Genomic DNA, 15,933 nt, shown 5'->3' with positions numbered 1-15,933 from the left:
ACTGTTGTTCCCAAGGGAGGGCAAAAGTGGAACCAGGGAGGCAAGAAGTGATCATGGAAGGGCCCAGGAGGACAGGACCCACCAAACCAGGGCTGGCGAGTGTCTGGCCTCTTGTCCTAGCAGTAAGTCCTCCCTGCAGCATCCCTGCTATGGGGTCATCCATCCTGTGTCAGGAGGGCTGCCCAACTTTGTGTGAACCTTTGTTCAGGGAAGGTGAGCATTTAGACGAAGTGCGATCACTGTCTAGAAAAAAGCAGGACAGGACAGATGAGGAGACTAGCACTGCGGACCCAAACTGGACCTGAGAATCAGGGCTTCAGTGATATCCTCGGCAGCCTGAGAGGTATAGCAGGGGACAAATAGTAAAACAGAGAAAGTAGTGTCTCATTCAGAGGAGACTACCTGGGAAGAGAATAAAGGTGTTCCCATCGTGGCTCAGCAGTAACAAACCAGACTTGTATCCATAAGAACACAGGTTCGATCCCTGGCCTCGCTCAGTGGGTTAAGGATCCTGTGTTGCTCTGGGCCGTGGTGTAGGTCACAGATGCGGCTCAGATCCTGTGTTGCTGTGGCTGTGGTGTAGGCCGGCGGCTATAGCTCCGATTTGACCCCTAGCCTGGGAACCTCCATATGCCATGGGTGTGGCCCCAAAAAGACCGAAAAGAGAGAGATTACAGAAAATTTGAAATTCATTTATGAGAGCCATAGTGGTACTAGATTATTTGAAATCTTGGGGATTTTGGTGTGCAAATCTAAGATCCAGAGGTCACCTGGACCTTGCACCTTAATGCTTCGGTCATAGACAAAACAAAGCAGTATAAACCAGACACACACCCCAAAACGGCTTGTCAGAGTCTTGTGTATGGCCTTTCAACTCAGTACAGCCCTTCACACCCAACAAAGCTTCACCGTGACCTGCTATGTAAAAGGCCAGTGTGCTGATTTCTCCCCAACACGCAGCAGTGGATGCCACATGACCCCTGGAGGAGTTCCATCCAGTGGGCAGAGTGAGGGCAAATGCCCATGGAAGGAGCATGAGCCGTGCCATTTCTGAAAAAGTGCGCCCAGCAGAGCTCTGGGGGGCAGAGCACTGACCAGGCCTTTGGGGAAACCCAGGCCAGCAGGTGCAGAATGGAAGCACGCCTGGCTTGACTGGAGCCCTGGGGATTACAGGAGTAGCAAAAAATAAGACTGGAAGGATGGGTTGGAAAGAACAAGCATTTGGGACACCCGGAGTGGAAGATGGTGGGTTCTGAACGCCTGAGGGTGAAGGTTGCTTTGGAGCCTTAGGAGGGCAGAGACTGGTTCCCTCCTCTGGGGGAGCTGGGATTGTTCACTGCATACAGCAGGCTTCTGGGCCAGGGCCAGGAGGGCCGTGCAGGGTCAATGCCTTGGATCTAGGGTTGAAGGGGCTCTGACACTAGCTGAGGGCTCTTCTCTGCTGGCAGATTGAGGCCTGGGAGCGGGAGCAGCTGAGCCAACCTGTGTGTTTTGACTGCTGTTGTATCGACCAGTCCCCCTTCCAGCTGGTGGAGCAGACGTCTCTGCACAAGGCAAGTTCCTGCCCACCGCTCACGGAGCCGGGCTGCTGGGAGGGCTGGCCGGCGGGGGGCTGGCCCTGCGCTGACCTGCTGCTCTTGCCCCGCAGACTCACACCCTGTTCTCGCTCTTGGGCCTCCACCTTGCTTATGTGACCAGCATGGGGAAGCTCAGGGGTGTGCTGGCCTTGGAGGAGGTAAGAGCCACGTGTCCCATTTGAGCAGCAGGACGAAGGGGGTGGGCAGAGGATAAGGGGTGAGGTGGGACAGGGATGGTGTTAACATCCGGTGGGGGGGAGGGAGATTTTCCTTCTATTTCTCAGGCAGAGACTTGGAGGGGGTGGGGTGCAGCCAGTGGGAGGGAGAGGGGACGGCAAAGGCTATGTGGCCCCTGATCTTCCAACAATGGCATAGGTTTGGGATGGGGGTTCCAGGCATGGGTCATGGTTTTGTAGGGGGCGGGGTGCAGGGAAGAAGAATTGATGAGAAAAAGCTGAAGAAGGACTTGGGTCAGGGGTCTTGGGATTCACTGCTCTGCAGGTGGGGCTTCTTGTTCCTCTCCTCCCATTTTCCCTTTTCCTATCTTCTCCCATGGACTCCTCCATCCCAAACATCTTTCCTGCCACTCTCTCTCTCCATCTTTTCCATTCCATTCCCTTCCCTTTCCTTTTTTTTTTTTTTTTTTTTTCTTTTTGCTATTTCTTGGGCCACTCCCACGGCATATGGAGGTTCCCAGGCTAGGGGTCGAATCGGAGCTGTAGCCGCTGGCCTACACCACAGCCACAGCAACACGGAATCTGAGCCACGTCTGCGACCTACACCACAGCTCACGGCAATGCTGGGTCCTTAACCCACTGAGCAAGGCCAGGGATCGAACCCGCAACGTCATAGTTCCTAGTCGGATTCATTAACCACTGGCCACGATGGGAACTCCTCCCTTTCCTTTTATTGTCTGTCCCTCTCTCTGTCTGTTTCTCTCTCTGCTCCATTATCTTTACTTCCTCACTGTGCACCCTCCTTGTCCTTCCCTCTGCCCCCTCCGCAGCTCCAGAAGGCCATCGAGGGGCACACAAAGTCCGGGGTGCAACTCCGCCCACCCCTTGCCAGCTTCCGGAGTACCACTTCGACTCGAAAGACTCCTGGGGGCCCGCTCCCTCCTGCAGAGGCTTGGACCATGCCTGATGATGGAACGGGGGCCACTAGTGCAGGGGATGCAGCTCCTGACTCCCCAGAGACCCCTGTGCCATCCCCATCCCCAGAGCCCCCTCTCTCCCGGGCTCCGGCCAAGGCAGAGAGCGAGCTGGAGGAGCTGGAGCTGGCGGAGAGTCCGGGGCCGGAAGAGGAGCTGGCTGACATCTTGCAGGGCCCCAGTCTGCGTCTCACCGACGAGGAGGATGAGGACGAACTGATCCTTTGATCATCGCCTGGCCCTCCTCATCGATGGTCCAGAGACCCAGGCTAGAGGGTGGGCCTGTGGGGGAGAGGGTATTTCCTAAAGTGGGAGAGATCGCACCCCCCAATAGCCAGCCCCTCCCAGGAATTAAGAAACGTGATAGTGATAACATTGGAGCAGGAGCCAGAGTTTAGGCAGGGAGTAGCCTCGGTCAATTATTTGGGCCATGTCCCCCCACCCTCAGACAGGTGGTTGTTCTACGCGCTGGGAAGGGCCCTTGATATTCCAGGGGCTTCCTGAGTCTGCCTGTGCGTGGGTGGGGAGCACCTGCCTCTCTCTGGCTCCCCTAGTCAGCCCTCAGTCTCCCTGCGTTCTTGTCCCAGTACCCTCCTGGCCTTGCCCATCAGTCTCTCCAGAGGGTAGGTGAAGGGAGGCCCAGGATGACTGGGGCCCCGCCAGGGCCATGTTGGAGGAAGAGATGGGACCACCTCCTGGCCTCAGGGACTGACGGCCCCAGGGTATACTCACAAAGCGCCCACAGTCCCTTCTCTCGGGGCCCCCACCCCGTCCTCCACTCGCCCACAGCCACTCCCGAACACTGCCTCCCGACACCATCCTGGCTCCCACTGCCTGTCCGCAGACAAGGCCATTACTAGCAAGGCCGGAGGCCAGTCCCATTTCCTTCTGCTTGGTCCTCCAGTCAAGCAGGGAAAGTTGGGTAAAGAGACCACTGGGGAGAAGAGCCTGGGAGTGGAGTGGGCACTTGTGGGCAGGCAGGCCTCCGGCTCCAGTGGATTCACTTAACTCCTGGCAGAAGTTCCTCCATCTCACATCACCGCCTCCTTGCCCTCCAGTTTCCAGGTCACTCCCTCTCCTACTGCAGTCTGTCCTGACCAAGGGTCAGCTCTTGACCTTGAGCTGTTCTAGCTGGGGCTTCTCCAGCCGGGAACCAGGACCCAGGGCAGCTGGGCCACTAGTTCACCCAGGAACACACAAGCCCTTCGTAGGGACTTTGTGTTCCTCCTCTGGGGTTCACTGCCAAGACGGGAGACCCATTCAATCTTCCCACACCGGGGAAGTCAGATCCTTATCCTTCCCAAGCCAGTGACAGGGGGTCTGCTATTGCCCTGCCTTTCCCAGGAGCCATTTCTGAGCAGCCAGGACCCCCTGCTCCCACACCCAAGGCTTTTGTCCCTCCCTCCCTCCCTCTGTGCCTGGTTTCGTTCTGCAGGGGTGCTTCCTTCCCAGGCAGCCTCATCCTCCCCACCCTGTGCCCAGTCTCCGTCATCCCCCCAATAAGACACTCATAGCCGCTGAAGGTGCCACCACATTCTGTTTAGTGCCATCAAACACAGCCTGGAGCCCTCTCCAGCAGTACCTCCCTTCTGCCTCCCCAGGCCAAGAGAGAGGCTGCAGCCTGGGGAGGGAGACTGGCAGTGGACCTCGGAGCCCGTGCCCATGTGTATATAATCTATAGTATTTATATATGTTATTTATATATCATTCTCTCTGTAATATATGTCATAGAATCTCTCTTGGGCCTGGGGTGGAAATTTCCCATTAAGAAAACATGCTAAGACTGGCCGTAAAAATGAATGTTCCCCAGACCTGGAAGACGGAGTAGGAGACGCACAGGTGGGGGCAAGGAGGGGTGGCAAACTCATTGGCCAAGGTCCCCTCCTCAACAGGAGGATGAGAAAAGGAAGGGGTGGGGGGGCAGTGGGAGGCGGACGATTCGGATTTTCCTTGAATAAACTGAATTGAAAACGAAAGTGCACCCCACCCCCCCCCCAACCAGAAGAAAATCATTTAGCAAGAGCAGTTTCATTCACAATGATAGAAAAACAGCCCGGTTCTGGGACTGCTGTGAAACGTGCGGCACAGCCTTTAACCCCAAAGGAAAAGCACCCCTCCCCCACCCCCCAACAGCCTCTTCCTGCACATGCCCCTCCCCTCCCCCAAAATAGGCTATAAGCAAACCCCATGCATCCTGCCCCGCCTGACCAGAGAGGCAGTCCCTCCTTCTAAAGGAGTCCTGAGAGGGTCCCTGGCCAGCTCCTTGGGTCATCTCCCTCCTCCAGGTGGAGGGGTAGCTCCTTGCAAAATGCAGAAGTCCCCCACCTGGACCTCTGGTCTGCAGCGATGCCAGCACCCCCTGGGTGTGCCAGCCCCGCTCACATCTGAACCGAGTTGTGGTCTTCTCTTGCCAGGGACCGTTTGGCTTCCTCGGGGAAGGAGGGAGGAAAGAATGGTGCTTTAGATGATCTTTCCTAACTCCACAGGGCCCTGAGCGGAAAAGGAACTGTGATGAAGGAACCCGCTCCCTGGACTGGGTGTCGACTGCAGTCTGGGGGCGGAATACGGGACGCGAAGGGGACGAGACTAAGAGGGAAAGAGGATGTGCTGAGAGGGCAGGTTGCACGAGCTGAGGAAACAGGGAGCCCTGGAGAGGAGGGGACCATGACATGTGACCTATGCAGACCCTCAGGACCTGCGGCAGGAGTGCAGGGTGGGCCGCTGCCAGGGCCACCCCAGTCCAGTCACGTGATCACACAAGACCCACAGCTTCCGACTAGGTGACTTCACCTACCTGTGCTCACTACACCCGTTTCCTCCAAAATCCACCTGCGGTAGCCATCCTTCCCCCCCACCCCCAGAAGATGTGTGACATGGCCTCTGTGGCATTTCAGGGGCACATGGGTACGAAAGTGTGGACCAGATTGTGGGGGGGTCAGGGTCATAGATGGACAGAAACACCCCAGTTCTCAACCTCCTCATTCCAAAGAAACAGTCATCTGGGGCCGGGCGGTGGGGTGCGTGTGCGTACGTGCGCGTGTGTGTGCGCGCGCGCACGCATGCGTGCACGCACATATGCACCCAGGCCCTGAGAGGACGAGAGGGTTCCCTTCCTGGCCGCGGACTCAAGTAGTAGGACCCCTCCCTGTTCAGGTGGGACCCGAGGCCTCAGAGCCAGAGACTTAGATGGACGTGAGCAAAGAGGGAGGGGGGACAGGGACCCTCGCAGCTTCTCCCTCCTGTCCAGGTTTTGGGCACCAGTGCAGCAGGAAGGGGCTGCTGCCACCTCTCTGCTCTGCCCCTCCACCCTGTGCCCTCTGTCACCATGTGCTGCGCAAAAGTCCCCACCAGAATGGAAAGTGGGTGTGGGAGGGCAAGCGTTTCAGGGGCTTATGCCTCACTGTCCGTCCTGGAAGGAAGAATACGCAGATCCCCCCCTCTCCTCCTCAGGAGGCCTGGGGCCAGAGGAGGACACCTGTGAGGCCCTCCTGGGAGAAGGTGGAGAGGGGCAAGGGGAGCCGAGCGCCCACACTGCTCCGCAGCAAAGACCCCGCCCTGGCCCAGGGGCCTGACAGCACCAGACCCCTCTCTCCACCCCACTCAACCCTGAGTCCCCGAGAAGTTATAAAAATGTAGAAAAGGCAAAGAGAAAAGTGTAAACAGCTCCAGAGAATTTGGGGGTGGATGGAGGGAGACACAGCCTCATGCTTCCCCATCTGGCCAGGACACCTGCATTCTGTGTCCTCTTTGGGGCCGGGGCTCCCAGAGCAGGGGATAGAAGAAGGCAGAAAAGGGAAGAGTTGGAGCAGCCAGCCCCGGCAGGGTCCTTTCCCAGATCCTTAGGGTCCTTCTTTCAGCCACCAGATAGTCAAGATCCCAGAACTAGTGGCCGTGCCTGTTCTTGGTCTCCCCAGCGACCGCCTGGTCTCCAGGTGGGTCTTGATATCCAGAACCAGGTTTGTGCCCCTGTGCACCCCAGCTGGCATGTCCACCTGCTGACTCCCGGTCGCAGAAGCTGTGTTACCTCTGAGGGCAGACTCTCCACCCTCTAATGAGATGTGGTCTCTACGTTGCTTCCCCTGTGCCCATGGAACCACGTCCGACAGCCCCTGAGATCTGGTCCTCACAGGACGAATGAGCCTGGGCCACAGGCAGAGAAGAGCAAGAGTGACATGGAGAAAGGAGGCCTTCAGACAGCCACCATCAAGGTTGCTGGAAGACGAGATCAGAGAGCGGAAAACCAAGATCCGAGGGCCATTCTTGGCTCCTGTGCTCAGGACACTCACCAGAGCCCCGCCATCACAGACCCAGAAGCCCGCAGCCGAGCCAAGTTCACAGCCATCTGCTTGCCTGGGCTTCAGTTCCTGGACCTGTGCTTTCTCCAGTGTAAGCCTGGAGAGCATCCCACCCTGGCCCTCTGTTTCGCTGGCGAGGACTCCTGGGCTCGTGGCCGTCGGTCTTCTGCCCAGGCTTCAGCCGTCCTTCTGGGGGAAGGGAGGGTGTTGCTGCAGCCATGCCCCTCAGGAGGGAGTGGAAGGCAGGGCGTGGAGGGGGAGGAAGCTAGTTGTTGGCCTCGCCCTCCTCCTCATCGAAAGACTGCACGCCCGAGGATGTGACGTCAGACACTTTCCGGCTAAGAGCCGTGGACACCTCAGGGTCTTCTCGAGGGGAAAGCGACTCCAGGTCCCGGCATCCCGCATCCTCTTCCTCCTCGGGGGCCAGTGGCCGCTTCTCCTCCTCCGCAGGGCCCCTCGCCAGGTCCACCCCGCCCACCCCTGGAGCCCAGTCAGCGTCTCCCCCGAGAAAAGATGGGGGCTCCTGAGCAGAGTATCCTGAAGCAGGTTGGGAAGGCCCCATTTCATGCAAGCTGGGCTGTGAGTCATCAAATGCAGGGCCAAGGTAGGATCCTGTGGCCGGAGAGGCAATGAGGGACTGGTCGCTTGCTTCCCAGGCATCCGATGAGCCCAGACAGTACATGCCCTGGGACACATAGGAGTGAGGCCATCCGTCCATCGGGGCTTGAGCGAGGGCATCTGTAAAGAGAATTGTGGAGATTGGTGGGGCCACAATATTGAAGGCAGTAACTATATGAGTTCCCGTCGTAGCACAGCTGAAAGGAATCTGACTGGGAACAGTGAGGTTGCGGGTTTGATCCCTGGCCTCGCTTGGTGGGTTAAGGATCGAGCATTGTTGTGAGCTGTGGTGTAGATAGCAGACAAGGCTCGGATCTGGCGTTGCTGTGGCTGTGGTGTAGGCTGGCAGCTGCAGCTCTGATTAGACCCCTAGCCTGGGAAACTCCACATGCCGCAGGTGCGGCCCTAAAAAGGCAAAAGACAAAAAAAAAAAAAAAAGGCAGTAACTGTCACACAGAGAATGGCAGTGAGACAGAGGAGGGAGGGGAGTAGGAAAGCTGATAGGGACAGCAAGTCTAAAAAACGGAGATGAGAAGGGGTAGCTTAGTTGAGGAGGTCTCTTAGGATGCTGGGGTTGGATTCCGGAACCATCCCTCACCCTGACTCTCCATCAGCTCCTGGTAGTTGTCACTGTAGTTGCAGCCCAGTGGCTCCTGGGTGGAGTTGACACTCATGTCCTCACCATCCATGGAAGACCAGGCCATGAGAGTGGCCTCGGAAATAGCAAACTGTTCCATGACACCTGGGAGAAAAAACCTGGTTAGCGAAGGGTACCTCCAGGAAGCCTCAGACACCTGCCTGGGGGACAGCAGGGCAGCGCTGTTCAACAGAAATATAATGCAAGCCACTTTTGCAATTTTAAATTTTCTAGTAGTCATATTAAAGAAAATGTAAAAGAAACAGGTGAAATGAATTTTAATAATACATCTGGTTTGACCTCATCTATATAAAGGATTATCATTTCAATATATAATTTATATAAAATTAATGAGATACTTCACAGCCTTTTAGTCCTATGAAGTCTGGGAAATTCAGTCTATATTTTTACACTTACAGCACCTCTCCATTCCGATGAGGCACATTTCAAGTTCTTGATTACCACATGCGGCCAGTGGCTACTGTACTGGACAGCACAGCCTTCGCATATGCCCCAAAGCAAGGTAAAATCATGGGGAACTGCCCAGAAGATCAGATTTCGGATTCCTAGGGGAAAGAGCTGGGGGCTACGGCGGCGGCGGGGGGTGCGTCTTCTGGTGAGATATCCTAAGGGATTGAAATTGGCAATTTCCAGAAGTTTATCTTTGGAAGTTTTTAGCAATGGTCGTTAGCATCAGGCAGTCCAGGCCAGAGGAATTTAAATGGGAGGGACTGTCGGTCCCCAGTGGTAACAGGTTGGAAGTTCAAGGTCATGGAAGGAGAGGGGAGGGAGGACAGAATGGTGAATATATATAGGTAGACTTGGGGTCCCGATTCTAGTCAAAGCCATAAGGAAGTCGAAGCTTACATGGCTAGCTGCCTACACTACCCCTCACAGGTTTGTCTCCCCTCCACTGATGGTTCTTCCACCACGACCACCACCAAAACCCAGCTCTTCTGTTCCAGATCTATCATTTGTCCTAAGTATCTTACTGAGACCTGCCACTAGGCCTAGGCCAGTGTTGAAGGTACACCAGATGCCTGCCTTGTGCCTGTACTGCATACATGCTCGTCTATACACACCCTCTCCTCAGCCAGGTCCTTGATCTTCTAGTGGTTGTCACAAATAGTGAACCCTGTAAGTGAATCCACGACTGTGACATGCTGATGGGCAAAAGGCTAAAAAGAACCCCAAGGCTTTTCTTTCTTCTGCGTCAAGAAACATAAGCAAAGGGAGTTCCCTTTGTGGCGCAGCGGAAACGAATCCAACTAGTATCCACGAGGATGCAGGTTCAATCCCTGGCCCCACTCACTGGGTTAAGGATCCAACATTGCCATGAGCCGTGGTGTCAGACACAGACCTGGCTCGGATCAGGTGTTGCTGTGGCTGTGGTGTAGGCCAGGCCAGCAGCTGTTGCTCTGATTTGACCCCTAGCCTGGAAACTTCCATATGCCGTGGGTTGGGCCCTAAAAAGCAAAAACAAAACAAACAAAAAAAGCAGAAGCAAAGCCTTTTGAAGCCTGTGGCTCCTGCCTTTTTTTTTCCCTGTACTGAGGATCAGGATGGAGGCTCGGTCTCCAGCCATCCTGAAGATGCCTCTCTACAGGGGCTGGGGAACTAGTACCTGCCAGGAAGCGTGCCTCCTTCTCGCCGTCGCTGAGGTCGGAGTAGGCATCGGTGTCCCTGCGCACCGCCTCGTGGCTGTGTTGCGGCTGAATGGCTGGTGCCTTCCCCCAGCCCTGCCATTCAATCATATGGGCCACCCGGCCCTGCCCCATGGCTGTGGGCTTTGTCACGTGGTCCTTCATGCTTCGAGAAATCCCTGAGGGGCCAGACAGTCCCCACATCCGCCAGAACATCACACAATACCCATACCAGCCCCCCTCCCCCATGAGCCCCACCCTAGTCCCATGAGACTGCCCATGGAGGGGGCAGGTGTGCCCTATGACTCCGTATATGGGAGGCAGCTGGGAAGGTGGGAGAGGCTTGATCGAAAGGGCAAGGAGTTTAGGGGCCCAGGGATGAAGGTCTGCTCGGGCCTGAAGGGGCAGGGAGACAGAGACCAGGACCTTCTAGGTGGGCTCCTGTCTGGATGCATCTGCAGGTTGGGGGTCTCACCTGAGAATGATGACTTGGCCAGGGCCCCGATGCCATAGGCGTTCGAGTTTCGCTTGAGCTTCGGAAGGATGGACGTGGTGTCCTCCATGGAGAGCTGGGGTAGGGAATGGGGGGGGGGGGGACAGAGGCATAAGATGCTCTGGGGTGCTCTCTATGGGGAGGAAGGATAGGAGCTAGGACAGGTGATAAGGAAACCATTATACCCAGAGCTCCCAGGAGGCCTCGCCCCCAACCACCCTTGAAAGTCCGGGGGTCGGTAGAGAAGTCAGGGAGCCCTGGGTTCTGTGGCAGGCCTAAGGGAGCGGAGTTAGGGCAGGTGAGGAGGTCTGGGGGAGGCTGCACTCACATTGATGCCATCCCAGGAGAAGTCGGTCCGGGTTTGCTGGGAGGAGAGAGCAGACAAAGGAAGTGTGGTACCCTGGGCGCTTCCAGGAACGCAAGGAACCCTGCCTTGCCCAGAGGGACTCTCACAAGTGAAAGTGAAGGTGGCCTTTCGTGAGATTCATGCCGGGAATCAGGGTCTCAGGGTGGAGCATTCGCCTCGTATTTGAGGAAAGAACCGTCCTGGGAAAATGTCAGTCTGAAGGCGTGTTGGGGGTCGTGTCCTGGAATTCAGGAGGCTGGCTAAAGGACCGGGCTTAGGCGAGGCGGTTCTGGGGGGCTTTCAGGGGTCCTCCGGGAGGGCGGCCGAGCACGGAGCGGGGGCCCTCACCTCGGTGGACGGCCGGTGCAGGCTGCTCCCATGCAGCGAGCTGGTGCTGTCCATGTTGATTTGGTCCACATCTTTCAGGCCCTTCCAGTCGACGGCAATCACCTCATTTCCTGAGGTGGTCGTACAGTTAGTTGTTCCCCTCTGGCCACCCTATGCCCACCCCAAAGGCCCCTCTTTGTTCTTTTCCTTCAAAATGCTGAGGCCACCCTCGGGGCCCAGTCGCCTGAAGACCCCTCGCTCCCCCCCAGCTCCTGCTTCTGATGGCTTATCTGCTTTGACATCCTTACTGGCCTCACGTGTTTGGGAGGCGGGACAACAATGCGGAGCTCCGCCCAGAAGAGCGCACTCAGAAGAGTGCCCTGTGGCCTCATCCGTGGCGGTGGTTGTTTACAAGGAGGGGTCAGTGGCAGGGTTTTAGCAGGGACATCGTTCTGCATTCTGTCCTGAGTCACCTCTGTGGGTTTCTCGACGTGCATCCACGGGGACTGTGCGTCTCCTCTCTTACGGTTCTGCACGTAAGGGCAGAACTTTTCTAGGGCCATGCTTCTCAAAGTGTCACCTTTGTTATTTGTGAGGTGGAAGAACTGCATCTTCCCTAGGCGCCCCTCCACAGGAGTGGGTGCATTTGTCTGACGGGAAGGGGCTTTGGTGGGGACAGAGGCACGAGCTGGGTGTGTTCACCTAGAAGCGATGAGAGCAGAGAAAGCAAAGCGTGGGATGGCATCATTGTACCTGACCGTTGGGAGACTAGTGATGGATTAAAGCAGAGAGAGGAGGGGGAGACAGCTGGAGGAGAACCGGCACCTTTGTTAAAGCAGGGACTAAAAGAATGGGAATTCGAGTCAAAGAGAAGACAAAAGACAGTGGGTGAGCGTGGAAGGGTTTGAGAGCTGCCTGGGAAACTGGAGGGTCCAGAAGAGTGGTCATTGTTCAGCCGAGGCCGGAGCTCCTTGTGTTGGGAGGTTGCTGGTGTGAGGCCAGGGTGTGCCTCCTGGAAGGCTCCGGGGAGATTCACCTGGGTGGCAGATGCTTGGGTTCAAGCATCAGACAGCTGCCTGAACACTAGATTGTTTCTGCACAAAGTTTTATGCTTCTGAATAGAGAGAGTTAGGAGTCCACTCTTGAGAAGGGGTGAATCGAATGGGGTCTTGGGCACCGGGAGACATTTAGCATGCAGCAACATAGCTATTGCAAGAGGAAGGGATGTGGTTAACGGGGCTGAGAAAGCTAAGACCCCTCCCAAGTGGGCACATTCTCTCCTGGGGCTACAAGGGGTCCAGCCAGAGGCTGTGGCTGGTAGGGAAGAGGAAAGATGGACACGGGGCAGGCAGGGAACACCCTCTGAGGAGAAGCGAGATGGGAAGGGCAGAGTGGGAGACAGGGCGGAGGGGAGGTGGCCTTTGTAGAAGAGGGAGAGCTGAGTCAGAGCAGGGGGGGATAGGGAGGGGGAGGGAAAGAGCCCAGAGAAGAGGTGAAAGCAGAGGAGGAGGGGGGTATCCATGGAAATAAATCGGGTCTCCGAGAAATCAGGCTTCCGGAGAGGGAGTTTGTTTGCAATCAGAATAGGAATTATTCCCTCAGCCTGAGGTCACTGGGGCATGTAGGCGGGAGAAATCGGGAGTTGGAATAGGAAAAAATTGGGGGGTTTGGGAGAGGGTTGGACCAATCTGTTGAGCAGTGAGAGTGGAGTGGGTGCCTGGGGTGAGGGAGAAGGAGGTGGGAGGCAGGCAAAGGTTGAGAGAAAAAGAATTAGGAGGCGCCTCTCTTCCTTACCCCAATCAAAGGTAAATAAAGAGCTGGCCCCGCCCCGCCGGCCCCCGCTGACAGGTGCAGTCGGGTCCGCGGGTTCCCTAGCCCGGCCAGCCCCACCCTCCTGGGATCGAGCACCCGACCCCTCGCTGGCCCTCTAAACCCCTGCTTGCTCCGGGCGTCCCCCGGCTCTTCCCCTCCACCCCAGCCCAGCCGGGCCCCATTCTCTTCGGGCGTGGAACCCATTCGCCTCCCGGAGGCACCAGGCTCATCCCGCCCCCGCCCTGGAGGGAAAAATGCACGTGAACAAAGCAAATCGGGGGAGGCAGGAACGACAGAAAAAGGCAAAGGAGAGGGGAAGAGATGGGGGCAAAACATCCAAGCCAGATGGAGGCGGGGTGGGGGGGGTGCATGCTAAAGGGACTCCGGGCTGACTCTGAGGCTGGGGGTCTTTAGAAGGGGGGCTGCTCCAGAAATGGAAGGGGGCAAGGAGGCGCTAGGGAAGGCAGAGTCGAGGCCGACGGCCTGGAGGTGGAGGGTGAGGAGACTAGAGAGTAAGGGAGAGCGACCGAGCAGAGAGAGGAGGTTGGTGGAGCGATGATGGAGAGGGACCGCGCCTGGGGGAGGGCGATGGAAGGAAGAAAGCTGGAGGAAGACGGAGAGAAAGCCGGAGCCCAGAGGGCTGCGAGCCCCGCAGGCTCAAGAGAAGCGCAGGGATGAGAGGAAGGCAGGGACCGCGAGGGCACCGAGGGAAAGTGAGGGGGCCAGGCCGGGCCGGGACCCGGAGGGGCGCGGGGAGTGGTGGGGGAGGGGGCCGGAGGACCGGACCCAGCAGAGCCCTGCCGCCGCCCGCTCGCACGCCGCCGAGGTACCCACCCACGGTCCGGGAGCCGATGCAGCCCATGGCTCCGGGCCTCCAGGCCGGGCCCTCACCGACGCGGGGCGGGCGCCGGGGGGAGCACCGGGAGCCGCGCCGCCGCCCCAGACGCTCTGCAGCGCCGCGGCTGTCTCCGCTCGGCTCCGCTCCCCCCTCCCCTCTCCATCCCTCCCCACGGCAGCCTCCGTCGCCGCCGCCGCCGCCGCCGCCTGGCTCCCCCGCCCCGGCTCGGCTCCCGGCGGCGGGGAGGGGGCGGCCCGGGGATTGGCTGCGCCGGCGCCTCCCCGCCCTGCCCCCGACCCCGCAGCCGCGCTCCCCGCGCTCCCCGCGGCGCTCCCTCGGGGAGCGGGGCGGTCGCCGGGCCTCGCGGCCGCTTCCCTCCCTCGCCCTTCCCCAGCCCCAAGCGGGGGCTGCCCGCCGGGTGCGCGCTGTGCTCGCGCCGGGGGGCTGCTGGAGACCCGGAGGATGCCCGCCTTGGGTCTCAGGAGCTGGGTAAAGAACCCCGAGCCCATCCTTCGGATGGGGCAGGGGAGTGATTTTGAGGGTCGGGGTTGGGGATGCCTAGAGGGAAACTGGGGCGGGAGTGAGAATAAAGCCTGTATGAAGGGCCTTGGCCGCCAAATTCCGCAAACACTTGTTTTCTTCCTGGGGCTGCATCTGGGACACCAACTGGGAGCGTGATTGGATGCAGCTCCGGTTGCTCTGCGTTTCCTGTGCGCTGTTTTCTCCGCGAAGTCTTTGCAAGCGGCTGGTGTCTTAGACTTGCCCGTGCTCCGCGCTCGCGGGAAAACCGCGCATAGGTGTGAGGACGGTGCACGAAATCTAACTGTAGGCCCGACTGGGGAGGCGGAATAGAAGATAAGTCAATGCCATCTCCTCGAGAGAAATAAATGTCTGGCCCCGTGGCTGACTGGCAGTTTTTATTTATTTATTTATTTATTTATTTATTTATTTATTTATTTATTGTCTTTTTAGGGCCGCACCCGCAGCATATGGAAGTTCCCAGGCTAGAGGTCGAATCGGAGCTCCCGCTGCCGGCCTACACCACAGTCACAGCAACGCTAGATAGATCCCAGCTTCCTCTCCCATCCACACCACAGCTCATGGCAACCGTGATGGGATCCTTAACCCAATGAGAGAGGTCAGAGATCAAACCCAAGTCCTCATGGATACTAGTCCAGTTTGTTACCGCTGAGCCTCAACAGAAACTCCAAGAAGACAGTTTCATACCCAGTGTAACTTTTCTGAGCCTTGGTCTTCTCTGACAAAGGAGAGCGTGGATGTCAGAAGGGGTCCAGAGCAGGGAGGATTGCCATCTTGCTGGTGGGATGGAGTGGGGTAGGTACCAAGGGCCTTCTGGGTAAGAGACTCAGAGAGATCTAAGGGGCAGGGGTCAGGTGGGCGCTATAGTTATAGCAGGCCAGAAGTGGAGTTCAGAAAAGTTCCATGAAAAAAAAAGTAGACTCTTTTATCTAAGCAGCACCGCAAAGTGCGAGAGAGCCCACCAGGTAAGCACTGACGGTCAGAAGCCAATGCCAACCCAGGGTCTGCCCCCCTGCTTTTATGTTTGCTGCTCCCCTGCTTTTATGTCCCTCTTGAGGCTGGACAGGGAGTAGAGCTGTGAGCCAGAGGCCCTTGTGAGCATGGAATGAAGAGAGAGACTACATCTTATGCATGCGATTTGTTGATCTTTAGATTATGAATAGGAAGCCAAACTTTAGGGTGGTAACTGCTACATTCTGTGGAATCCCCCCTGATGAGAGATGTGGGAGAAGATCCTAAATTAATAATTTAACTGCAGATCTGGGGAGATGGGATGAGGGAGAGGGAACTGCTCCTTGGTCTCTGTGCATGAAGAAATAAACCATCGGAGTTCCTGTCGTGGCGCAGTGGTTAATAAATCCGACTAGGAACCATGAGGTTGTGGGTTCGATCCCTGGCCTTGCTCCATGGGTTAAGGATCCGGCGTTGCCGTGAGCTGTGGTGTAGGTTGCAGACATGGCTCGGATCCCACGTTGCTGTGGCTCTGGCGGAGGCTGGCAGCTACAGCTCCGATGAGACCTCTAGCCTGGGAACCCCCATATGCCGAAGGAGCGGCCCAAGAAATGGCAAAAAGACAAAAAAAAAAAAAAAAAAAAAAAGAAAGAAATAAACCATATCTACATCTACAAAACCCTGGGCGAGGAGAGAGAATGGTTAA

At 57.2% G+C, this 15,933-nt stretch overlaps 2 protein-coding genes across 5 annotated transcripts in view; one reads left to right on the top strand and one right to left on the bottom strand.

The window, feature by feature from the left end:
- Positions 1-4,703, top strand: part of CLCN1 (chloride voltage-gated channel 1) — a 37,886-nt gene extending 33,183 nt beyond the window's left edge. For all 4 annotated transcript variants that reach the window (XM_021078561.2, XM_085005202.1, XM_085005203.1 and 1 more), the window contains 3 exons: positions 1,449-1,553; positions 1,649-1,735; positions 2,584-4,703. In XM_021078561.2, coding sequence (XP_020934220.1) covers positions 1,449-1,553; positions 1,649-1,735; positions 2,584-2,955 — 564 coding nt within the window. In that variant the 3' untranslated portion in view covers positions 2,956-4,703. The remainder of the gene's footprint in view (positions 1-1,448; positions 1,554-1,648; positions 1,736-2,583) is intronic.
- Positions 4,246-13,943, bottom strand: FAM131B (family with sequence similarity 131 member B). The gene is made up of 7 exons (XM_003134569.6): positions 13,733-13,943; positions 11,108-11,217; positions 10,742-10,777; positions 10,396-10,489; positions 9,902-10,099; positions 8,239-8,382; positions 4,246-7,760 (listed from the first exon to the last, which is right to left on the bottom strand). The coding sequence occupies exons 1-7, from the start codon at positions 13,758-13,760 to the stop codon at positions 7,288-7,290; spliced, it is 1,083 nt and encodes a 360-aa protein (XP_003134617.1). The 5' UTR covers positions 13,761-13,943; the 3' UTR covers positions 4,246-7,287.
- Between the last annotated feature and the right edge of the window lie 1,990 nt (positions 13,944-15,933).

This window comes from Sus scrofa, chromosome 18 (genome assembly GCF_054392235.1).
Source record: "Sus scrofa isolate SSC_HxYL_T2T_F1_AM1 chromosome 18, Sscrofa_HxYL_maternal_Yorkshire_Landrace_v2.0, whole genome shotgun sequence".
Lineage (NCBI taxonomy): Eukaryota > Metazoa > Chordata > Mammalia > Artiodactyla > Suidae > Sus > Sus scrofa.
This window is presented reverse-complemented; position numbering and strand designations above follow the sequence as displayed.

Bases quoted from the DNA above. Each gene is read 5' to 3' on its own strand.
- FAM131B (XM_003134569.6), bottom strand. From the start codon at position 13,760: ATGGGCTGCATCGGCTCCCGGACCGTGG. The intron at 11,218-13,732 runs GTGGGTACCTCG...CGACCACCTCAG, and splicing joins CATCGGCTCCCGGACCGTGG to GAAATGAGGTGATTGCCGTC. The intron at 8,383-9,901 runs GTACTAGTTCCC...TTTTTCTCCCAG, and splicing joins GGAGGCACGCTTCCTGGCAG to GTGTCATGGAACAGTTTGCT.